This window comes from Melopsittacus undulatus, chromosome 5 (genome assembly GCF_012275295.1).
Source record: "Melopsittacus undulatus isolate bMelUnd1 chromosome 5, bMelUnd1.mat.Z, whole genome shotgun sequence".
In the NCBI taxonomy this organism is placed as follows: domain Eukaryota; kingdom Metazoa; phylum Chordata; class Aves; order Psittaciformes; family Psittaculidae; genus Melopsittacus; species Melopsittacus undulatus.
In genome coordinates this window covers 27,665,939-27,691,367 of record NC_047531.1, presented here as the reverse complement: position 1 = coordinate 27,691,367, position 25,429 = coordinate 27,665,939, and the positions used below count along the sequence as shown (strand labels likewise).

Sequence of the window (25,429 nt, the reverse complement as noted above, 5' to 3'; positions counted from 1 at the left end):
CTCCTGGCAGGAGTGGCAGGTTAGAAGGAAAGTGTAGAGCTTGCATGGTAAAAAACAGGCTCAGAAGGATAGGTCCTGTCTTTCAGAAACATTAAAAAAGGTTTTGACATGCTCAAAAGCCAGCAGAAACTCCATGAGAGACCAGAAATGCTGGTATGCTGCAGAATCCTGACGATTAGGTATGCAGATGGACTCCATCAATAAACCCTGATGGAGACAGCTGATACCAAGAGACAATTACTGCTGCAGAGCCAGCAGGGTCAGTGCCCCTCACCATGCCAGAACACACATAGCCTCCCCGAAAGGCTGCCTCTCCCCAAGAAACCCAGTATGTACTCAGAAACTGGGACAATTCCCCACTCCTTTCATCTGCTGCATTAACCAAGTAGCTGCGACCTGCCTATCTGGTTAGATAATGGCCTCTAAGGTATCTCTATTGTAAGCGATTTATTAAAGACCACAGCAAGCACATTCTTCCCTGCAGGAAAAAATACCTTAATCTATTGCAAACCCTCCTGGCAAAGGTTCCTATTTGAACAGATCAGAGCTACAAGTTTGTTCTGGTCTGGACAGTGTTTGAAGTTTCTTTTCTAGCTAATGAACAGACTTGTTTATAATGAAAGGACAGAGAGCATCCAGTTTTCTAAACAAGCTACCTCATGGTGGCTCTGCTTTGTGGCACGTAGCTATGGCTAACCCACTGCATGGTTTCTACTAGCTCCTTTATTTTCAACTGAAATATAAGGTACATTGGTTTTGGCTGGGGCAGAGTTAATATTCTTCATAGTAGCTTCATAGCATAGTATGAGGCTATGGTTTTTATTTATGCTGGAAACAGTGCTGATAACACAGGGGTGTTTTAGCTACTGCTGAGCAGTGCTTACACAGAGCCAAGGCCTTTCCTGCTCCTCACACCACCCCACCAGCAAGCAGGCTGCGGGTGCACAAGGAGCTGGAAGGGGACACAGCTGGGACAGATGACCCCAAAGATATCCCACACGATATGCAGTCATGTTCAGCATGTAAAGGTGGGGATTAAGAAGGAAGGGGGGACATTTGTAGTGATGGTGTTTGTGTGTCTAAGTAACTGCTACAGGTGATGGAGCCCTGCTGTCCTGGAGATGGTTGAACACCTGCCTGTGATGGGGAGTGGAGAATGAATTCCTGGTTTTGCTTTGCTTGTGCAGCTCTTGCTTTACCTGTTAAACTGCCGTTATCTCAACCCATGAGTTTTCTCACTTTTACCCTTCTGATTCTCTCCCCATCCCACTGTGGGGAGCAAACGAGAGGCTGCGTGGGGCTGAGTTGCTGGTTGGGGTTAAACCACAACATAAGAAAAGCCTACTAAACCAAAAACCGTACTTCTTTAGACCCAGTCTCCCTGACAGGACACAGGAGGAGACAGTGGTCTTCCACTATGTAAAACCAAAAGGCAAAGTAAACTGGTTTCCAGATCAATTCTCCAACCCAAGCACTTGTGATATGGTTTTCTTACCACAGTGGCTTACCTGACAGAATTGGTACATAACAGTTAAAGAAGAGTTAGTTTCTAAACAGGGGTATTTGTTTCTAAATAATCAGAATAGAATCATAGAATAGTTTGGGTTGGAAGGGACCTTCAAACGTCATTTAGTCCAACCCCCTGCAATAAGCAGGGACAGCCTCAGCTAGATCAGGTTGCATCAGGATCATGGTGCATCTACCACGTCTCTGGACAACCTGTGCCAGTATTTTACCACCCTCATTGTAAAGAATTTTCTCCTCACATCCAGCCTGAATCTCCCCTCTTTAAGTTTAAAACCATCAACCCTCATCCTATCACAACAACCCCACCTAAAAAGTCTCTCCACAGATAAGAGTCCTACAAGAAATAATGTAAACCAGGCAAGCGCCAGGCCAGGCTCCTGCTGATTCCATCCCCAGAGACACCAAAACCGCAAGGACAGACCCCCCCATGCCATCTCCATCATTCCCAAGGCTTGCGTGGACACTGGCAGGGGTCACTGAAGGAGCTGCTCCCAGAAGTGTCCCAGCACACAGAGGGTGACCACAGCCCACTGGGTCATCTCCAAGCAGAGCAGGCACTGGGGTTGGACTCACCTCGGCACTCCACGCCTGGGTCACCCCAGAAAAGCTCCTGGCACTCGCGGCAGGTCCGGCCTCCAAAGCCTGGCATGCACTGGCACTGTCCTGAGAACTGACAAAGACAATGAAACAGGTGATGTGATCCCTCAGCAGCTCAGCCCGGCACCAGAGCAAAGGCCAAGCGGTCAGAGTGTGCCCCACACTCCCCTCACCTCATTGCAGGCAGGCCCGAGGGAGCGTGCAGGGTCGCAGTCGCACTGCTCGCACCCGGTGCCACTGGCCAGCCTCCATGTGTGCGGGGCACAGCGGTCGCAGGTCTGCCCCACCACGTTGGGGAGGCACCGGCACTGCCCTGTGGCTGCCTCACACCGGCAGCTCTCTGAGCCCTCGCAGTCCTCCCGCATGGTGCCCAGGTAGTTGCAGACGCACTCTGTGAGGGAAGAGCATGGCAGCTGATGCCACTGCCTGTCAGTACCAGAATACTGATGTCTCGGGCTGGCCATCTCTATAGCTTCTGCCCAAGCACAAAGCAGGTGACAGCAGCCTCTTGTTCTAGGAGTCCAGCCTTCCCCCTCTTCTTTCCTCCTTTGGTATTCAACCAAAGCCTAAGCCTGACCAGATCCCGTCAGCTGGCTACAGTGGCGGATCCAGTTGGAGCGGCCAACGGCACATCAAACAGAGCAGGGCTCTGCTCACCCACCCAGCAACCCATCTGCCCTGCCAGGCTGTGTCTGGTGCTGAGGGAGAGGAGGGTCTGCCTCCCCACTGCCTGGATTGGCTCGCACTGTCCAGCCAGATCCGCAAGGATACTGGTGCAGACAAAAGCCAAACCCTCACCCCACCAACCCCATATCTGGAGAAGAGGCAAACAAGAAGGCAAGAAACACCGCTCCTGCAAAAGCACATGTAAATGCTGTCCCTGCTCTCCCTGTCAAAAGTAAAGGACTCCTCTCCCAGCCAGGAGCCCTACTCCAGGGCACTGGCACAAAATGCCAGATGGAGGTAATGAGGTTTCCCCTCCACCCGAAATGTCCCCCAACAGAAGAGCTGAGGCAGCCACTGAACTGTTCATGGCTGGTTGAGGGGTTGTGGCCACTGTCTCCCCACTCACTTCTGCAGTCCTGCTGCAGGGCACTCCCATAATAGCCCTGTCTGCAGAGGTGGCAGTTTTCACCCTCCGTGTGATACAGGCACTTCATGCACATTCCCGTCTTCTTGTCGCAGGCCTCCGGGTCAGTAGTGTCGATGTTGTTGTTGCATTGGCATGGCTGGCAGGCGCCGCCAACCTCGTCGGGGCTCCCAAAGAAGCCAGACGCACATTCATCACATCGACTGCCTGTTTGAACAAACAGGCACAGTGGGAATTACCATCACGGATCGCTAGAGGCCAGCCCCATAAATGGCAAGACTGAGGCAAGACAAAGGCTATTAATGGGGGGTGGGTGTTAATTGGCTTATGCTCAAAGCAACAGAGGCAGTGCTGTCAGCACACACATCCTCTTGGTTCCACTGCTGTCCTGTCTGCCTTTGCCAACCACCATGGTGACGAGGATGAGGTTCGTACAACCTGCTCTGACCTGGCACCTTCAAGTGCTGCCAGCCTCCAGCAGCAACACAGTGATGCTGGACCCTTTCTCATGGGAAGGTTCAACCCAACCAGCCCCCCTTCATGCACCCGCCCAGTACCTATGTATCCCACGCTACAGACACACACGACTTGCAGCGTCACTGGATCCTGGTAACAGCCGCTGGCAAACTGGCGTCCACTCTCGGGGCCGTCAGGACAGAGGCAGGGGCGGCAGTGGTCGCCTGATCCCAGGACGGGGTCTCCATAGTAGCCAGCCTGGCACCTGCACAGTGGGGTTCATGGCATGCAAGGGACTGCAGGCAAACAGACTGTAGCCTTGCTCTAACTACGCTCAGGTTTTCAATCACTGTGAAGAACCAAAGGGCAGAAACACCCTTATGGCTCCCCTGTGCCGCTCACACTCCAAGTAGCTGTGCCCACAACGGCAAATTTGTCTGGCTGCTGTCAGTGTAAGAGGAGGAGACCCAAGGCAGGCTTGCAATGGAAAAAACCTCTCTGAAGCCCTGGGGTCCTGCAACATTTGCTGCTGGGAGGTGCAGGGCTGCAGTCAGGTAGAAGGTGTCCCCGTTCCCATCCTCCTCCAAGACCACCAGCGCTGCTCTGGCTCCTGGATCCAGAGACTTCCCCTGTGGCTTTACACCCATCTGAGCATCAGTAGTGGAGGGAAATATTCTGATATGGGGAAGGAGTGGGGCTGGGGAAGGGGCAATTGTACCTCTCACAGTTGTGTCCCGCCGTGTGGTCCCGGCAGCTCAGGCACTCCCCGGTGTAGGGGTTACAGTCGTCAGCGTGGCCATTGCAGTGGCAGGGCTGGCAGCTAGGGAAGCCCCAGAAGCCAGGTAGGCAGCGGTCACACTGCCGCCCATATACCCCGGGGAGGCAGTGGCACTGGCCCGTCTCCACGTCACAGAAGGCATTGTAGGAGCCTCGGACATGGCACTCGCATGCTGCAAGGAGAGAGGGAGAGGAGCTGTATTTCCAAAGGAGGCCCTAAATGCAGGGCCCTGACCAGAGCAGAGCCCAGAGCCAAGGGCTTAACGTACGTCGGCATCCACTTGGCCCAAACCCGAAGGTGCCAGGGGCACATCTGTCGCACTGTCTTCCAACAACGTTGGGACGACACTGGCACTGTCCTCCGCTGGGGTCACACACTGAACTCAGGGAGCCCTGCGGATCACACTGGCATGCTGAGTGGAGAAAAGCATGGGGGGAGTGAGTACCATGGCACAAGACATGACTCACCTGCCTCAGCCCATTCACACACCTTCACTATGCAAACCACTCTGCCTGCAAGCTCCAACCAGCTTCCAGGCGCAGCTGACCCCAAAGATATCCCTGCCCTACAGGGGTTTTAGGAACAGCTGCCCTACAACTTTAGGAACAGCTGCCCTACAACTTCATGGTTACGTACATAGTGCGGTCTCGTGTAATAGTGCAGAAATGCTGAATATGATGTTCTTGCAGACATCTGTCATGGGGGTTTTCACAACACTCCTGCTGTTTTCCAGACACCGGTATCTTTGGAAAGTTTCCCAAGCACTGTTCGTGACCACATCTTCGCCTGAGCCTCCCACTGTGAATATGTCCAGTGATTTGCAGTATGGCATGAGAACAAGCTACAAAACAATTTTACAATGACAGAGTGTCACTATTTATAAATAACCTCCATCAAAACTGTGCAATTTTAGTATTATCCTGCTTTCTATCATACTTTTTCATCCACAAAACAAATAGCCAAATAGAATTTGGAAGGGAAGTGATGACATTTCTCCAGTTTTTGGTGGAACAGTTCTGGTATCTACCAAATTCTCACCAAATCTGTATTTTATCCATTCAAAATAAAAAGGTTGATGTTAACATTCATGACATACACGGCACACATTAACCCCCTCAAAGAAACTATAGGTCTGGGGAACTAGTTGCAGTCCTGTAAAATACAGCAAAAGTCTCTTAGCAGAAGAACCCACATACTTTGAGACTGAAGAAGCCTATGCTGCTTTACATTGTTTAGCTACAATTTGGCTTCAGCCATAAGCAACAACGCTGTAAAACATTACTTTGGACTTTTGGATTTTGGATGCCAGAGGAGATGCAAACTTTCAGGCTTTTAAATACACTTTTACCCAGAGCACCCCTGAAATAATTTCTGCTCACAGAGTCAATCAGTGTGTATGGGCTCTCTGTCTCTGTATCCACCGAGGAGTACTGGGACAGCTCCAGGCGGATGGTGTAATTCAGCCCCTTCTCAAAGCAGACAGGCCGTGGAAGAACAACGTATCTGGAGTAAGAACAGGAAACAATTCTTACTTCAAACATCCAGCACCATAAAGCATTTCAGGTGGCCCTATAAAGCAATCAAGATAACGAAAAGCAGCCAAGACCAGGCAGAACAAAAGCTGTGATGTGAGAGAGGCAGTCTGAAGCCTTGTGCAAGTAGAACAGGAAAAGCTTATCGGCAAGGTAAAGAGTCATACCCATGTTCACCCACAGGCTGTGCAAACACTCCCCCCTCTTTACACTGAGCAAAATACATCAGAAAATGAGAAAAACCTTAAAGTTTTAAGGCTACAGATACAATGCTGAATATGTTTTTATAACCCACTGGAAATAACATTTCATCCATGTTCATGGAGGCCAAGGCAAGCTGAAAACGTGATATTGCTGTTTCAATATTTTAAATGTTTTTTTTCTCCTTTCAGCCCATCCAGCTGTACTAACCTGGAGCCAGGTGACAGCGAGACAACTTGATGATCATCATCAGGAACAGTATTGCCACAGCGGCTACCTGTGGGAATCTTGCCCGGGCGCGAGACACTGATCACAGCTTTTTCCCACTGATCTGGCAACTGGGGGACAATAAAGGGTGATCAGCATCAAGCAATGGCTGTAAGCTCCTGGGAGCATCCAGAGCTAAGGACAGGAAAAACGTGTGCACAGACAGGTTGGTTGGTGTGCTTCAAGGAGGATAGGGCTGCAGCTCCAGCACCGATGGGGCATCCACAAGCTGAAGGTTTGGCTTAAGACAAGGCAAGTGCCCTTGGTCATCCTCCAACTCGACAGACTCTCTCCCTCCCTCCCTGTGTTTCCTAGGTGTAGGGAAGCAGCAGCCCCATCTGCGGCATAGCATCAACAGGGCTTTAGTGACCTCCTCTCCCCCCACCTCTGGATACTGCATCTTTCATTGCAGTCAATTGCTGTCAAGCTCTAGGTAAGGACCTGGGGTTTATTTCTCTTTCCCTTCACCCTGCAAATTATCCTTAGGCAAAATCAAACTGCTTGCAAACTCTTGGCTGCCAGCATTCAACATCTAAGACACACAATTTGTCTCCTAAGGTACATAACTTTGTTTTTTACCCACTAGAAGGCTGCCTGGCTGATGCTAAATTTATATTCTAACCTGTCCCGATAGGGCTTGTCACTTTTTAATTTGCTCATTAAACAGGTGCTGAAACAATGCAGTAATAAATGAAACCATGAAGCAAACAATACCAGTAATAGTCAATGTCTCCTTGGATTTTTGCATATTTCAGATATTTAACTGAGCATCCATCCTTGCCTTAGAGTCCTGATGACTCCTGGAAGCTCCAGTCATGCACTGGGACAGCCAGCACTTGCTGGGATACAGTAATGCCCATGCTCACAGACCTACCTGAGGCTCATAACGGACTAGGATATCGTACTCCATGGAGTAGGGGATGTTGTCGACATAGAATTCCAGGTATGCCCCCTCAGGGACTCTTACAAATCCTATGCCTGTCCATGATGGTGTGCGGTCTGGCGTGTACTGACGCTCTATTATGTTTACTCCCTACAGAAACAGGGAACAGAGATTTAATATGGATACATTAAATTTGTGAGTCCCACAGGAGTATGTAAGTGATGAGTTCTGCTGATGGATCACTTCTGGATCACAGCATCCATTGTTTGCAGCCCAGAGAACACGAACTCTTTTAAACCCATATGTGTGCACACCATTGCCCTTCCACTTAACAATATACAAAAAGCAAGAAAGATAAAATAAAACAACACTGCAGTGTTCACCCATTCCTGTTATGATGGAGAATTAAATTTAAAAACTTGCTGTGAGTAATTAATACACCAGCTACTACATCTTGTTCACCATAAGACCTTTCACATCATACTTGCAGCAGCAGGATTTACTGCAGTGGCATGTAACTACTCTGTTAACTGCCCAAGTTGAGTGCCAGTTACTTCCTGATTGTAGCAGGCTGGTCCAAACCAAACCACTGCTCAGGATAAGACTTGGAAAGCAGACCATGGCCATCACGAGTAGGGTGTCACTAAATAACAAGAGATCCTAATCATTGTTAGATATTTAATAGTTAAATCAATATGTGGTCACTCCTTTCGGTCTGAAGGGCCAGGTTTTTGTGTGCTACTTTTTATATAAAGCAAAGGAGAGGAAAAAGGCAACAGAGTTGTGAAGTGCTTTAACTTCCCGTTTAAATGTATCTGCATCCATGCATAGTTCTCTCCATAGAACAACATCCTGTGCATTCCTAAGGAAGTTGCTTCAGAAGACAGGGATAAAACGTAAGGAAGTGACTATATATATACATATATACCACCTCAGGATATCCCCTCATGTATTCTCACACTCTGAAGAGAGCTTGGCTATAAGTTGTTACCCTTTCGCTTTGCACACAGAGTTGGAGCTCCCTAGATAGGGTGGCAGGTGAGATGTGAGGGTATGCAGCTGTGGGGAGCATGGGGTCTTGGTACCCCCGGAAAATCCCTGCAACTCTGTGCCACTTCATTTTGTCCTGTGCTGGGCCCCTGCCGAGGGATTCGGTTTTCAGTTCGCCACCAGATCTGTGAGGAGGATCTTCAGTACTGGCATTATTTAAAATGGTTTGTTCTGAAGCTTTCAGAATGCGAACTAGCAACACATCCCCTCACTTTGCTTAGCAAGGCTGGCTTTCACACCGGGATCCTCCATCCCTGACCCTTGGCAAGGTTTTGAGTACCACCTCTCCAGTCAGGGAGGCACAAATGCACCAAATTCCCTGTGCCAGCTCACATGTCCTCTGCTGCAGCCCAACTTGTGCTCTGCACTGTCTTCTCTCTGCAGTTACTGGAGAGCAAAAATCTGCCTTGTCTGAAACTGCAAAGTGGCTGCATTTTGCCTCAAAGAAATAAATTAGGACCAGGTGCCCCAGCTGCAGGCAAACAGACAGACATCTGCTGCTTCAGAGGAACCATTATCTCATCTCCCTGACCCCTTGCTGGAGGCAGAAATAATTGATGTAATCACCTTGATGTTATAATGAATTGAAAGCAAGGCCGTGCAGTGGTGAATGGAAAGAGATGGAGACCCTGATGAACCATGCTGGTGGAAAACCAAGCCAGAGGCAACGTCACCTACCAGTTTTTTGCACAATCAAGTATGGTTTTAAGCCATTAACAGAAGAAATGTTACTGAGGTACAGAAACTCTCAAAGCTGTGGCAATGTGCTTATATGTGCTTTGTTTCCTACCAGTTTCAGTGCCACCAAAAGGAAGAGCCAGTGTTGGTCTCCCCCAGCTCTAGAGATAAGAGGGGAAGGAGAAGTGGGTGTGGTGAGCGCACATGTAGTGGGGGACAAAGAAGGATGCTGACAGGAAATGAACTGTATGGTCATGATCAAAGAAATGGGTTTAGAAAGAAAAATGGCAGTTTCCCCCCTTAAATTACCATACTATTTATCGATACTAAGATTGAAGAGCTATAGCTTGATGGTTTTCTGATACAATTCAGTATTGTTTTCCACATTTTAATTGCAAAACACTCAGGGTATGAAACAGATGCTTCCAACATTCAAATGGTGAAAGAACCCTCCCACAGCTGCTGTCCAGAAACACCAGCCCATTAAAACTGCTACTCACGGGACCCAAGCTGGCTTCCTCTGCCTCGTAGATGTAATGATCGAGTGAAATAAAGTAATAGCCAGGCTCCACCTGGTTGCACTGACGTCCAAACATGTGGGGCCGGCATTCACATTGGCCAGATTGACTCGAGCAGCTAAAATGGAAGAGCAATGAATTTACAACACATCTTGGCTATGCTAAGACAGTGCTAGAGCTATTTTCTGCTTTGACGCTTTAAGACACAGGAGAAGCCCTTCTGGACACAGCTGTGTCTAGACACAGAATGTTCTCAGGCTCTGCAGCTGGATCATCTGCACTGCTAAAATGGTTCAACCCAGCTATTATTCTCCCAAACAACTCCTAGGCTCAGGCTGGGAATGAGCATACACCAGGGACCATTTCCAGTAGGCAGTTTTCATGTGGTTTCCTCTATTTGAATTAAGAGAGGATTTCATGCTATGGATACAGGCGGTTCCCTGGGGTCAGACAGAAGTCTTAGGGGAGCTTCACTTGTTACCACAGACATAGTCAAGAGGCATGTCTGTCCTGCAAGCCAAGGGCAGCCTTCAGCTCCAGGCTTGCAGGCCATGCAAGCAGCATATCTGTTTGTCTGGCTCACGCAAAGCAAGAACATGCATGACCCTGCATGCCCTGGGACATTGTATACTCTTGTATGCTGCAAAGCACATCCTCAGAGGTCACCCACCAGCAGCTATACACGGGAAAACCACACCTGACTGATGTAAAGTATGACAAACACAGTTAAAGACTTGAGACAGCCAGAGCCATCTCTGGGGCATGCAGAACATCTGTCCAGGGTGACATACAGCAGCTCCACTTCCTTCATAATGAGCCATTTCCTTTTCTCAATACAGCTCTACCCCCAAACTGCCTTTGGTGATTTTGTTGTCCCCAGAGAGTCAGCCCCACATTATAAAGAATCTTTGGGTACATTGTTTTCATACAAAGGTTTTTTGGTCCACCAAAATATGCCCTTTTCTTTAAATATGAGTGTAATTTAGGAACACTTTCCAAAGTCAAACCCCTATTGTGTCCATGGAAAATCTCCAGGCTTCTTAAGCCCCCAAGCTAAGAGCAATTTTTAACTAAAACCAGTTCTGAAATTAGAGATTCACTTTCAGATTCCAGAAGTGCCCCAGGTGTCCCAGAAGGGGAGCAGGGAAGTCTCCCCTCTGGGGATGACGATGGCTACAGCATAGAGAGGGGATGAATTTTGGGTAAGGTGCAGCTGTGCCAAGTCCTGCATCCCACACCCTGAACCAGCACCAGGAGGCAGCAATTTAGCAGCTGAGAGAAGCCCTGGGTAGGGCAAAGCTCCCCCTTCCCACTTAGGTTAGAGAGTGAAGCTGGAGCTGAGCTTCAAGGCTCTCCTGCAGCTGGAGGAAAGCACAGCTGGCCCCTGCCCACGCCAGGACATTGCATGTCCCCCTCCCCACGAGGTTTTGCAATCGCTGGGCTCAGTGCATGGGAAACATGCCGCAAAGCCTTGCTGAGCCGTGCCCCAAACCTCTGGAGGTGGCTGTGCTGGGGCAGCTGTGCAGAGTAAGTGAGCAGGGAGCAAGCACGGAGGAGTAACTGATCACCAAGAACCACACCACTGTCTGCTAAGGAAGGGGTCATAATTCACTGAGGAGCGAAGGGAGAGACAGCCTGCAGGGTGTTCCCATGGCACTCCCTGCTGCAGAAGGGGTGTCCACAGGAGTTACACTGGGACCAGTCCCAAATTGCCCTGGTGTGGTCTGGTGCGTTTCAGTGGGAAACAGCTCATCTACCCCCTTGGGAAACTTCTGTGGCTTTGGACAAAAGCAGGACATTTCAAAGGACTTGTGAAAGGAAGGGCAGGGGGAAAGAGTGAAGGAGCACGCTGCTGCTCCTGAAAAACCTGGGGTCAGACATGCTCCTAATGAACAGAAAACTGCTGTGGTTGGAGGAGCTGGCTGCCCAGCACCCCTCTGACAAGGCATTTAAGCCAGCACTTTCCATGCTCTTACTGATGGATGCACCTTCAAAACTACGCACTTCTCTGAAAAATCTCCACCTTCCCAATGGGCATTTCCAGCTCCGCATCCCACCCCACACAGCACCCCTAGGGCAATGCAGCAGTACAATGCTGCCAGAGTGCTGCCCTCAGCACTGCTAGAAAGACAGACAAATTTGCCAAAGGGCCAGTTTGAGAGCAAACCAAGAACCAGACCTGTGTTTTCCTATGATTCCTGCTTTGATCCTGTGAGAACAAAGCTTTGACATGGACCATACCCTGGGTTATGGCCAAGACAAAGCTCAACCCACAGCTAGCTCCCACCCTGGCTGACCAAAGGCAAAGCTACATTAAAAAGCTTCACGTGTTCATCTGTACCGGTGACACAAATGGAGGCTGCTCAGCATGGAGAAGAATCAGATGCCTCTGTCACCCCTTGCTGCAACCAAGACCTGCCACTTTCTGGAGCAAAAAGATGGTCCCAGACATCCTCCTCCAGAGCACATTGAATCCTGGATGTTGTGGTTGCAAACGAAGTGGAACTCACTGGGGTGAATGATTACAAGAGAGTAACCAGGCTGAGACTCACTTGTTGTTCAGCGCTCCTCCCTGGTCACAGTCGCATGGCCGACATCCATCCATGTCATTGCTCAGGCCCCAGTGCTCAGGCTGCCAGAGAAAAAAATCACCAGCACTGTAACTGGTGCCGATTTAACCCCATCTACCCCAAAGGCACATTTAACATATTCAGCATAAGCTACCCGAGACTGTCCCCAACCCATGAACCCTGCTCCCCTGGTTGTGGGTCTACCCCCATAACCACCAACGCAGCTTCCCCACTAGCTCCCCTTCACCTTGTCAACCATCCCAAGGGGTTGAGAAGAAAACCCACATCTTTCCATCTAGCTTTAAAAGCAAGACCCAAGAGGACCCAAGTTCAGAGACCTCACTCCTACTGCACCACTTATACCACTCTGGGCTCCTGACCCACGAAGGGCTTGGATAATCACAGCCCAGCACATCACACCACAGCAAAGATCCATGTGTGGGGCAGTGGGACTTTGTATAGGCCAATGCTCCTGCAGGGCTGCTACTCTGCAACTTGGTTGTTGGACAGGCAGCCTTGCTCAGCTTTTCCATGTAGTTCTCTGTTAGATAAGACAGCCTGCCAGTGTTTATACAAACATTCAGTTATCTGACAGTGTGTTTCTACAACACTCCAGCACACATAAACACTAAATGGAAATGTATGCTCATGAAATAACCCCTGCTCAAATTAACGGCCTATGTAGGAAGCTAACACTTCTCTGACCATTTCATCTTTCACCCCAGAGAGGGCTCTAGCAGATCTGCCCCAGATCCTTCATTTTCCCAGAGCAAGCACTACAGGAATCCTAATGTCTCCCTCCTTACAGACCCAGGAATTAATGCGGATGCTTTTGTCTGCCTTGATGTGCCTCCCAGCTCCCCATAACACTGCATGCATCATGGCTCCTGACACTCCAAGGTGCCCGCTCCAGCCCGACTGCCAGGTGCCTGCTCACAGGCAGGCAGAGACAGCAGCCAGCACCTTACTCCATGCTTTCCACATGCCAGCCTCCCTCACACCAGCATCTCCTCATTTATTTGATTATAAGCTATTTACCAGGCAGTCACTGCACTGCTTTCCTGTCACCAGGCGCTTACAATAGCAGTTTCCCGTCTCAGAATCACAAGGATTCCCCCCAGGGTGGGTACCCAGAGGATTACATGCACAAGCTAAATTGGGAAATACAAATAAGCAGGTCAAAACAGAGGTTTTGTATTACATTTTAGACAGTATCCAACTTAAATATTTACATTAAAGCTTCCCCTGAATTTCCCAGGAAGGAGATTAATTGCACACTTTGCCCACCACCCATCCCACTAAAACTTCCCTGGCTTAGAGACTTATAACTGAAAACAAATTAGGAGGATTCTGCTATCTCCACCAAATACATTGGAAGGGAACTGAGTTTTAAGGGTGGGTGGACTTCAAGTTACGGCAAACCTACAGGAATGTTTTTCCCTTAGCAAGAACACGAAGCAAAGGAATAAAGAAACCCACCCCACAAACCAGCTTCTCCCAGCTCTAACAGCTCCTCAAAGAGCTTTTGATCACACATAAAGGAACATATGTTTTTACTTACACTGACAGCCCGCTGGGTCATCGGCACTCAGGCCATAGAAACCTTCTTTGCAGAGGTCACAACGCTCCCCTTCGACAAATAATTTACAGCGGCATTGTCCGGCGATGAGGCCAGTGGAGAAATCAGTGTAGCGGTCGCAGATGCCACCATTCTGGGAGCCAGCTGGGTCACAGTCACAAGCTAGGAAGGAAGAATCACATGTGTTTTATTAACTGCTTCAGAAAGAAAGACGAGGTCTCACACTGAATTATCTGAAGTCAGCTGTGGTGTAGAGAGTGTATCATTCCTGCAAGTATTAGACATGGCAGGGGTTGAATAAGTAATGACCACATAAACTTCCAGATTCTTGAACAGAAGATAAAACCCAGCCAGGCTTGCTCAAGACCTTCAAGACAACCTTCCCTTAAGGATCTTTGTTCAGCAGCCAAAAGAATGCCAGCAAATCCTGAATTCTCCAGGGAAAGCCCTGGGGTGGGGGCATGGTCAGGATTCCATGCCATTCCCACCCAAGGAGTGTGACTGCACTTACGCTCACAGACATCAGGGTCCCTTAGATCTCTCTCTGGGTGCTGGAAGTAGAAGGGCTTGCACTGCTCGCAGTTGCGTCCTATGGTGTTGTGCTGGCAGTCATCACACACTCCCCCGCTGGTGTTCCCCGTTGTCATGTACACAGCCATGTCAAAGTGGCACTGGCTGGAGTGGCCATTGCAGTTACACTCTGTGACAAAGACAGAAAACAAAGTAAGAGTCTGGTCCTAGGGGAGATGCAAGTCAGCAGAAAAGACACTCCAGTGTCAACCAAAGAACAGGCAGGACATCATGTATTGTCACAAGCTCCCAAGTAACGGCATGTAATGCTCACACCAGATCCAGCTCTGCATTTTACTCAAACTCACTTTTGCATGCGTTACTATTGCGGCCTTCTGCAGGTCGCCAGGGTAAGTCATGGTAGAAATCCAAGCACTGTTCACAGTTTAACCCTTTGGTATTGTGTCTGCACATGCAGTGCCCATGGACCTGTCATTGAAACAACAACAACAAAAAAGTAATATAGGTGGTTATAGAACAAGCAGGGAAAAAAACCCAACATGCTCTGAGTAATGCAAAATATAGCTAGTACATAAAGGATATACTTTTAGAGACTTTAATACATGTCATTGCATGTAGGGAGACATAAAGGGCCACAGACGTGTCCTCACAAAATTTGTCCTTTCCTTACCAGAACTAATGCCTGAATAAATGCTTTCCAACACAAGGAGAGCACAGTTCCACCCCAATAATCACAAAAGCCTCTTGGACCTACAAGTTAGCTGTTTATTAGCTGTTAATTAGCTATTAACATGCATCTAGTTAGCGGTCACTAGCCCAGCACCTTCTTTCCAGCCCTACTTTGGTTCTTAAAGCAAAGATAACAGAAAGTTTGGATGTATTTTATCCACCAACCCCAGACTGTGCCTTTGACATGTACAGAACAAGCACTAAGCAGACTAACAGTGATTTTGTGACAGCTGCTGTCATAGACAACAGGGACTACCAGCACTGGAGCCATGATTTTAAGGGCAAAGCCAGTTTTGCTGCTGCTCGGGTGGAAGCACTCACCACAAATGCAGGGCAATGGAGTATACCTGCTCACCAGCATCCTGCACCCCCTGGGATAGCCCACACAACCTCCCTGTATGCCTCCACATTTTCATCTAGTTAATAACTCACTCATTAACAGGGGTGCTACTAGTGCTTGTCAGGCAAAAATCATGGGGAAAACCAGAACCCAGAAGGGATGTGGCACTTGGGCAGCAGTGTACAACTCGGGCAGCAGGATTTTCCTTCAGATCCTGCTATTATGGCTACAGTCTCCACTTCTCAGCTGATAACCAATACAAATGCAGGTCATGTATGATTCACAAAGGTGTTTTATTCTTTGATGCCTCTATTCCCTTCAATTTTAAGGTAACAAATTCAACCCACACACTCATCTGGCCCCATACACTCCCTTTCTGCATTCCTGCCTTTTAATTTCATCATGTCTTTAATATAATTAGAAAAGGAATGTTAAAACAATTTTCACCTAATCTGAGCTCTCTGTGCTTGATGAACACCAATAATGACAGAATGTTTGCTGAGGAGGAATAGCTTCAATGTTGGGGAATGAGGAGAAAGTATCATCTTTAAATTTGTGTTTAAATCAAAAGAGGCACAGACAGGCACAGCTTTATGCAGAAGAGTATGAATATTTACCATTCCTTCCACTTCTTCGTTAAAGCCATCCACTGGCGCACACTCACTGGCATGTCCATAGCAGAAGCAGTTCCCACGAACCACCATGTCGTAGATGGCATAGTAGTACTTCTCTCTGATCTCCATCCTAGAGTCCAAGAGATTATCTCCCAGCGTGTGCAGTTTGGTGAATTTGACTCTCAGATTTGTTATCTTTAATAGATCTACAGGGGACACACAAAAAAACACAACAAACTCAGTTTAGAATCATTTACCAGGTACTGCATTGAATGGGAGGAAGTGAGGAGTGACTTCCCAAGCACGCTTCCTATGAGAATAGATCAGATTTAATCTCAATACTCACATGCTACACATCACACTCCCAAATAAAAAAAAACCCAAACATTATTTTACTACAGGTTAATCGCTGTATAAGTGAGTTTGAGCTTAATTAAAAATACTACCCTACTTTGTTATACATAAATAGACACAAACATAAATATCAAAGGTACACACAGCAGTACCACCAAAAAGACACTGGTTCTTTGGGGCTTTATATAATGCAAAATGGGCAAGGACCTGATACTAAGGAACTGCTGACAAGTGGACCAGGAGCTTTAAGAATTACAAGCCTTTTGGAAAAAAAAATCTTAGTTTGAAACAAGACAGAAATAATTCTTCTTTCTTCTGAGCCCAACTTTCCTAGCAAACATAATTAGTTACATTTTGTTGAAAGAAGCAACACCCCATCACTGGCCAAATACAAAGGAGCTCTCAAGGGATAATCCATGGAAAGACAGTATTACAGTAATTAATTCAGGCTACATGTTCACTTTGGTATTATGAATCCTAATTTCTTATAGCCTTGAAACTAGGTTTAAAAAGCACTTCAAGCCCATGAAAGCAGTTTCTCCCTTAAAATGTTGGTTAAAAAAACCCCAAACATTCAACTGATACAGCAACTAGCAGACACTATTCTATGGCAGACATTTTCTTCTGCTCCAGTTAGTTTTATGCTGAAGGACATGAACTGAAACTGAGAACGCATATTAAATCAGAGGTCAAGTTTAAGGCAAACCACTGCAGTTCCCTACTCAAGCCAAATGCCCTGAAGAGGTTTTTCTCTGAGCCATGCTCAGCAACAGATCCCTCTACCTTTGAACTGGTCCAGCCACATGGTGCTACCAGGGCCAACTGTTCCAAACTCATGACTCAGGTGTTCTAACAAATAAAACACGACCCCCTTGACTTTAGTTAGAAATGTAAAATCATAGAATCATCAAAAATGATCCAAGTTCCTTTGTGGTTCCATTTCTCTGCTTTCTGAACACTGTAAAATTATGGAATCACTTTCCAACTTTATCTCCACAATTGCATGTATTTTGGGGAGAGGGTGTCTTTAATGAAAATAAATCCCTGATCAATTAAGAAAAAGACCAACTACAATGATGCATGTAAGAGCAATCACTTGAGATGGCAACACATCGTTATTTCACAGCATGTCACCGTCTGACGTGAAAGAAGCCATACCACAGATGTATTCACATGATTTCAAAATTGTTACTGGGGCGAATACATGGCTTTATTTGTGGTTTAAGTACAGAAATGCTTTCAAATGAGTCTGGAAGGCAACTGCATACATACTTTGAATCCTTGGACTGTACGGATCTTCAATTCGAAAAGCAGGATCTAAAACACGATATATTACCTGGAGAAAAAATGATAAAATGAAAGATTCAGCTTTAAAAATAAGGGAATCTAAATTTATATGGAAAAAGTCTACATAATAATTGTAATAGGGAAAAAAACAACCCCAATCCTCTGACCTCTCCCTCCGTTGAAGGTTCAATGTCAGAGTATCGGGAATCACAAATGATATCATCCACTTTCTTCATGGGTCCAGTTGAAATGCCAGGAAATGAGCTCTCACAGTCATATGCAAAATACCTATATACTTGCCACGTTTTTCCAAAATCAGATGATCTTTCTATCAACATTGCAGCAGGACGGAATGTCTAACAGAAACAAAACCAAAAGAGATTTTATTCAATTAATTATTACTTGCATTTACATGTGTTTTTAAGCATGAGCAATCCACATGCTTGATTTTAATCTCTCTTCCTGCACTATTTCCAATATTTGGGAATACTGGAAGTGGTTTTCTGCTAATACCCCACTTTCTGCTCAGAGGAAGATCTTTGAAATAACACATATCAAAACCCAGACTAACCATCTTTAAAAAGACAGCGCTCAGTGGCCACACACTTAAACATGCTTACAATAAATAAGCAAATTTGTAAGTTTTTTTATTCCAAATCCTTCTCAAAACCAGGGCTCTAGGGGTTCAAAAGGACTTTTTCCACTGCTTTTAGAAAGCAACATAGTCTTCTTCCTTGCCTGATCTGCAAAGGACCTAATGGGCCTCCTCTTCTGCCCTGGAAACCAGGAGGCCACTTTCAGCGCTTCCCCCTCCAGCCGATGCCCAGAAGCTCTTGCTGAGCAGTTATCTCTGTTGCTCAGAGAAGCCTTCCAATTGCTCACCTCTCTTTGTCTGACCACGCTACCTTTTGTATCCATCTCTGCCATCCATGCCAGCCGTCCTCTGTGCTGCATTAAGAAAACCTTCTTCTTTAAAGAATACTGAGAGGTTCAGCTTCATCCATGCTGCTGCATTTGACTCCCCCAGTCCCCAGAGACCCTCCTCCAGCTGGCCTTGCCTAGAGTCCAGCTGACTGCATTTGATTCACACAGACCACTGTCCTTCTTACCTACATGTATTCAACTGCTGAACCATGAGCTAATGAGATTTAAAAAATATTCTTCATCTCTCTGACCTAAAAGTCTCATGTTTCAACTTCTGCACTGCCTTTCACAGAGCAGATAGTAATGTAACACCTGGCTCGAACAAGAAATGCAAACAGTCTCTTCATTAGTTTTATGTATTCAGAGGAGGCCCTCAGAGAGCTATGCACAAAAGCACTTCAGTTCACAGCTGGAAAGAAGTTTTCTTTCTGCTTCCTGATTGAAAATATCATCCAACTTACAAATGGGCATCTCACCCAATAGAAAATGTAGCAACTGAGAGAGAGGTAAGGCAGCCCAAGTGTCTACCACACAGTCAACATATCCTCATTACAACGACCTTTTTCCTGCAGTCTTCCTCTCAACAGCAGACCAATCCCAGTGGCACAGTGGCCACAGCACCTGCATCAGGTCAGGGGTCTCTCAGGGGCCCTTCACTGCTGGGGTCCATCAGAAAGGACCACCTTCCACCTCAGGCACCACCCGGAGGCAAGCGCAGAAACTCAAGTTGGTGCCAAAGGAAAGAACCAGCTCTCATAGAAAGCTGATAGGTAAGAATGAAGAGATTAATTTGTCTACGTGCAACAAGCAGGGATTTAGCCCTGCAGGAAGTGCAACCTCTGAAACCTCAGCTGAAGGTTGCCACTAGTACTTGCCTTTGTGAGATTTAGGATATACAGGACATGATCTGCTATTCCAAGACATCTGTTTGTAAAGAAACAAAGACACTTTGTGTACAGATGTTTCTTCTTCCTGAAGACCTTTCTATTTGCCAAATGAAAAATGATACCATGGCCAATTTTTGTTTTGCTTTTTTTTTAGAAGAAAAAAATCCTCACTACTACATGATTTAGCTAATGACCTTCTAGAACACAACCACCAGAGAGAGACACCAACACAAAGCTCAGCTTCAGTATAACTCCTTCTGCATCTCACTGGGGTTCAAACACAACGCAAGCCACAAGTCACAACTCAGCCTTCCTGTGCAATGTCAGCAAGAGCTAATGGTTGGAAACTCTAAAAATATTAGGCAAACCAGCCCAAAGCCCAAATCCCCAATATCAATAGATGTGAAGGACTACAAGACCTCTCATTTCCTTGTGCCTTAGGGTTCAGGGTAAGCTGTGCCTGCCTTACCTTGAAGGTCATAATGAGATGAGTGAAGTGAAACTCAGCCTCCAGGTTCAGTTGGATTGTCACGTTTTCCAGACCTGCAGGGGCAGAGAAAAGAAGCCATGCAGCATACAAGGACACCCGCCAGCCTCCACCTCTAGATTCTGCCAAAGCTCTTTGCTCCACTGGCGCAGAGACCCTTTATTTTGCCACTTGGCTCTGTTGTCAAAAAGGGTTAGTGCTTTACTGAGGTATGAGGGGGGATACCAAGTACCTGCTGAAGAGTATTGCACGTGGAATCCTTATGCATCATCTGCTGCACTCAAACCATGAGCCTGCACTGCCATTATTTCAGGCTGCGTAACATGGCTCACGTTAAGGGTGGGGACTGCTGTGGGCTAGATCCAGCCACCAAAGCACCCAGGGCTGTTTCAACTGAGAATACTGAGCATGGACCTGTGTGGTGACCCCAGACTATCCTCATACACTGCAGTACACCTGGCACCAGTAGAGGCTTGAGCTTCTGCAGCCCTAACACTCTAAATATCAGCTGCTGGGGGCTGGTTTTGCCCTTTCTTCACTTGCTCTGGACTCTCCTGTCCATCCAGATGCAGGAACCGCTCCTTTACAACCTGGTTTGGAAATACTCCTAAAGCAAGTACTACAGTCCTACTTTACAATCATGAGAGCTAGGAAACTGGTGAGAAGAAAAGGGTTTTCCAGCCTCTGCTGTGTGACTACCTACAGTCAAGGACTCTATGCAGAAAGGAAGAAAAACAGTAACAAACATTATTTTGTCCTGTGAAAAGGCCTCTCAAAACAGCTGGATGCTCATTATGCTGTAGTTAGAAATTAAAAAAGATAAATCAAGATACACAGAGAGGAGAAAGGGTAAGAAATGAAAATAATAAACCCACAAAGCGCTTCAATTTTTGACCAGCTGTAACATTATGAAGAGCGTGCAGCAATGCTTCCTTCTGCTCTATGCCTGAATAGAAGAAAACATGAATTGGACAGAAAGAATCATTTGTTTTTTATTGTTGAAGGACATTTTCATGACCTTATGAGCTAAGAACTTTTCTGCATGGATGCTGCCAAGCCTGTTGCAAAAAACATGAATTATTTGGAACGCTAGAAGAGAGCTGCTGGAAACAAGAGGCTTGCTAGGCTCATCCAGCAATGGTTAAAAATGATTTAGTGAAAACCTTTCTTTACTAGCCTGCAGAAATGTTACAAATATTGCCATTTCTTTTCATATACAGTAAGACAGCTTCTGCCAATGCATTTGCAGAAATCCCATCCTGTCCAGCTGGCTTTAAGGCTTCAGGGTAGGACTGCTGTTTGAGAAACCTCAGTGCCTTGTATGAAGGCATGCCAAAGCATAACCATAAAAGTAAAAAGGGCAGAGGAAGGATTTAAAACAAAGCCACCAAACGAACACGCAATATATTGGGTTTTGTTCTAAGTAGCTGGCTTGTTTCTGGTGTTCATTTTACTGTCTGGCATATGGACACAGACACTCAGGGAGCCAGGAGAGAGGCTGGGTGAGAGATACCCCCGGCTTTGCTCTGCCAGGGTAGGAGGGGAAAAGGGAGGTCTGCAGGCAGGACGGCAGTCCCAAACCTCCTCCTTCCCTCCACACCCTCGTCCAGCCCAGCGCCGGGGAAGCCCTGTGGTGCTCCCTTGGCAGCGCAGCCACGGGATATTTCTCCTGGAAGGCTGCTCTGCTCCCACTGCCCAAACACGAGGGAGATCTGGAGCCAGTTCTCTTTAGGAATTCCTGCACAGTGGGGTCATTCCAACACTCCCAGAGGGATGAGGGGGCTGCGGAGGGGGCTTTATTATTCATTAAGAACTGCTCCAGGGCACACAAAAACAGCCAGTTTTACTCAGTCCTCCTCGAACAGCATGATCCTTCCCAGGGCAGTAATCAGCATGCCAGAGATAACAGCAAACCTGCAGGTACCCTTAAACAAAAGGAGGGGAAGCAGCTTCCAGCCCTGGAAATGGCTGCCGCATGGACAACCCCCCTCCATACCATTTTCTGACTGCCACCAGAGCTTCAGGCGATTGGGCGCGAATGTGGTGACAACGTTTTCAATACGATGACTGTCAGGATTGAGAGTATCATGGAAGGGATCCTCAGAGTCACATATGAAACATTTTTTGTCCTCCTGAAACAACAAAATAACCAGCATTACTGATTTTATCCGTGGGGCAATAGTTGTTTCCTGCAGATAAGAGTGCTTTCCGTCCATATCACATTCCACTCATTTTGCCTGCAGGAGTCATCAAAGGGGAGTTTTGTTGAAACGTTAAGTGTATTTACCTTTATGAATTAACGCAAATTGCCAAATGGAAAATATGCCCGGAATGCCACAAACTTCATTTTTTAGGAGAAATATTTTTCTATCAAAATTGCAGTTTCAGGAAATCTCTTCTAGCTCAAGAGATTCTCCAGCAGAAGTCAGAACCAAACATACTATCTACAGAAAACTGCTGAGCTGTTTCTGCACAGGCACACATGCAAAACTGCATCTTCAACAACTTGTGTGAAATAACATTGGCTTTTGGGAGCTAGCTTGGAAATGTAAGCTCTTGGCATTAGGGATACCTCTAGCAAGTCTCAATGATTTAGTGACTGAGCCTTTCCAGCACAGCGTTGATTTTACCCTGAATCCTGCTTGTCAAGCTCCTAAGTAAACCTTGCATCTCCACCTGCCATTGCAACACTCTAGCTATGCACACAAACTCAGTTTGCACGCATTACCAGGTGTGCCCATAAAAAAACAGCTGGGTGCAAATCTGGCATGTGCTTCTCCAGGAGGACAAAACCCTGTCATGACTATTACAACAAACAGTGCTGGTTTAGCATTGCACTGATGCCTAAACCCACCACTTTCCAATTTTGCAAGGCAAGATGCAAACCGAACCAGAAGGGAGGGTTCCTGCCCAAACCACCTCATGGTTTGGCAGAGGAGCACATCACATTGCAGTGAGGGAGCCCACACACACCAGCAACTCATCACTGTCAGAAGCTATACAGGCATCATTCCTCCAGCAGGTTTATGGAGACAAATGCGGTGCTTTATCAGCCAAGAATGTGAGGGCTGGCAGGTCTGTACCACACAGGACTCCCACTTCACCAATTCCACCCCCTCCCAAGCCTCACGCTTCACCCCCCACTAGGTCCCAAAGACTCCTCCAGCAGAGAGCATGACAAGAGCAGGGTCCTGGGAAAGATGTCCCCTTCTCCCCCACTCCAGGCCTCTCTCTGCCAGCACCGCAGCCCCTGCCTCATGCCATGACTTGCTCCTTCTCCCACTACAACGCAATCCCAGAAAGCCGAACCCTGCAAAGCACTCATCCCACCCAAGTCCCATGTTATTAAGAGGAGACTTGGCACCTTCCTGCGATTTCAATACCACCTTACTATGCATAAGTAACCAGGGACATCCCAAATACTGAACTGGGGCTGTGAGGTCAGGAGTGAAGTTCGGAAGTGATGCTTTTTACTACAGCACTTCGGCAGTTCAGAAAACAGAACAAAGCGCTTTTGTTATTTTGCTCTACCAGAGATGCTCATGTTCTTAAAGTTAATCCGGACATAGCCCGAAAATGTCCCAGAGAAACTTTAAGTCAAACCAAGCACAACTCTGCTAGACAGAGCAGCACGGTAAAACTGAAGGAGAAGGCTGGGTGGGGGGTGGAATTTGATAACTTAAGGGTACAAATGGGCCAAGTGCTACAGCCCCTCAGGCAGCACTCCTCATGCTTCCCATGGTTTTCCTTCCAAGTGCCAGAATCCGGCCCTATTGTCTCCACAGTAAATTCGGCCGGAGATTATCCTTTGCTTTCAGTTCAACAGAGTTCCACTTATAACTGATACTTTATTCTTTCCAGCATCTCTTCTGTCTCTGAATTTTTTAAGTCTGGTGAGCTGCTTCTGGCTCAAAGAGTAAGGAGTTTTGTGTTTCCCACCAGATGTGCAAGGCAAGCTTATTTGCATCCCTTCGCTTGGAAATCATAAAAATGCAATTACATTACGGTAATAGTGGCCAAAACATTACCCGGGTCCTACAGACCACTCTCAGTCAGGAAGCTGTCTAGACGGCTCCGAGCAACTCTGCAAATGAACTAATTGAACTTCCCGCGGCACATTCCTCCTCTTTAACCTCGATAAGGGACGGGGGAAAGAAGTCAAAAGCCGCGAGGGGTTCCCTGGACTCGGGCTGCTTTGGCGGGGCGCGGGGGTCCCCACGGGCACGGTGCTCGCCCTGCTCCAGCCCCGCAGCCGAGGGCAGTGCCCCGGAGCGCGGTCGAGCTCGGGCTCACCTGAAGGTGGCTGACGATGCAGTAGGGCTCGGGCTGGCGGAGGCCGCAGGTGGAGGAGGCGGACAGGCGGGCGGCGCGGCCGATGAGCAGGTCGCCGGTGGCCGGGTAGCAGCTGCCCTCGGCGCAGCCGTAGCTGTACTCGGGCTCCTGCGCGGCCGCGGACCACAGCGCTGCGCGCCCGCGGGGAGGAGAGATGGGTGAGAAAGAGGAACGGGAGCGCGGTCAGGCAGGGAGCCCGAGCAGCCCCAGCGGGCGCTGCAGGGGCTCGCCCAGCCCGCCGTGCCCCGACGGCGGCGGGAGGGGAGCGGGTCGGGAGTTACCGAGGCAGCAGCAGAGGTACAGGAGGAGGCGGCCCATGGCAAGGCGGCAGGCACCGACGGGACGGGACGCGGCGGGACGGGTCTTCCCCTCCACGCTGCCGCCGAACGCTGCTGCTCCTGCACGCAGGCGCTGCAGCTCCCCACGACTCCTGGGGAGCGGCTTCGCACCGCCGGCGCCCCCCGGCCCTCCTCTTCCTCCGCCCTCTGCGGCCCCGCCCGTCCCGGCCCCCCGCCCAGCCGCAGCGCCGGGCCCGCCGTGGGGAGCGGGTAAGCGGCTGCCGTCGAGGAAGTGTAACCCAGCCGCTGGAGCAGTCTGGGGGAAAGGGTCGCCTGCCCTGCTGCACTGGGGAGCTCCGAGGGGAGAGCAGGGGAACTCCTGCGCACCACTACCATTACAGATTGTGCCCTCCGCACTGCTTCCCGGGTTTGGAAGCGGGCTCTGGGCAGGGTACAGCAATCGGCGGGGTGGAGGGATATCACCGGTGGGGTGACCCCTCTCTGCTTCTGTCTGTTGGGAAACTGCGGAAATGGGGGTTTTGACCCAATCCTGACTTCTGCTGATGGGGCTGGGCATCTGTGAGGGAGAGAGGGAAAGAGGGATGGATGGATGGATGGATGGATGGATGGATGGATGGATCGAGTGGGCATACCCATGCTCAGAGCCCAGCAAAGGGCCAGAGTGTTGACAACTGTTGTTTGTGATGCTCAGTGGCCCTGAATTTCCTGGTGATGTGGTGCCAACAGAGGTGGTTCCTAGTGCCATTCCCGGGCCATACATGGCTGGGTCTGTCCATGGCAGGGCCGCTGATACAGGGTCAGTCTCTCCCAGGCTGTTTCTCATTGTCTGGGAGCATGCAGTGCTACTGCCTTCCCAGTGGTGCTGGGGTGGCTGCAAGGGGTCAATGCGTGTGTTGGCGCTGCTGGAGCTGAACAAACT

The 25,429-nt window shown here is 48.3% G+C and overlaps 1 protein-coding gene across 1 annotated transcript in view; it reads right to left on the bottom strand.

Annotated features, from left to right (window-relative positions):
- Positions 1-24,646, bottom strand: part of LAMB1 (laminin subunit beta 1) — a 44,660-nt gene extending 20,014 nt beyond the window's left edge. Inside the window, exons 1-23 of the mRNA XM_005148413.3 lie at positions 24,493-24,646; positions 24,173-24,342; positions 21,876-22,011; positions 19,862-19,935; positions 17,749-17,937; positions 17,567-17,630; positions 15,944-16,146; positions 14,605-14,725; positions 14,238-14,426; positions 13,709-13,888; positions 13,186-13,298; positions 12,130-12,209; positions 9,560-9,695; positions 7,323-7,481; positions 6,392-6,519; positions 5,828-5,951; positions 5,085-5,289; positions 4,717-4,860; positions 4,389-4,620; positions 3,772-3,935; positions 3,197-3,421; positions 2,298-2,515; positions 2,101-2,197 (exon numbers count right to left, since the gene is read on the bottom strand). Of these exons, the coding sequence (XP_005148470.2) occupies positions 2,101-2,197; positions 2,298-2,515; positions 3,197-3,421; positions 3,772-3,935; positions 4,389-4,620; positions 4,717-4,860; positions 5,085-5,289; positions 5,828-5,951; positions 6,392-6,519; positions 7,323-7,481; positions 9,560-9,695; positions 12,130-12,209; positions 13,186-13,298; positions 13,709-13,888; positions 14,238-14,426; positions 14,605-14,725; positions 15,944-16,146; positions 17,567-17,630; positions 17,749-17,937; positions 19,862-19,935; positions 21,876-22,011; positions 24,173-24,342; positions 24,493-24,529 (3,388 nt within the window). The 5' untranslated portion in view covers positions 24,530-24,646. The remainder of the gene's footprint in view (positions 1-2,100; positions 2,198-2,297; positions 2,516-3,196; positions 3,422-3,771; positions 3,936-4,388; positions 4,621-4,716; positions 4,861-5,084; positions 5,290-5,827; positions 5,952-6,391; positions 6,520-7,322; positions 7,482-9,559; positions 9,696-12,129; positions 12,210-13,185; positions 13,299-13,708; positions 13,889-14,237; positions 14,427-14,604; positions 14,726-15,943; positions 16,147-17,566; positions 17,631-17,748; positions 17,938-19,861; positions 19,936-21,875; positions 22,012-24,172; positions 24,343-24,492) is intronic.
- Positions 24,647-25,429: the final 783 nt, after the last annotated feature.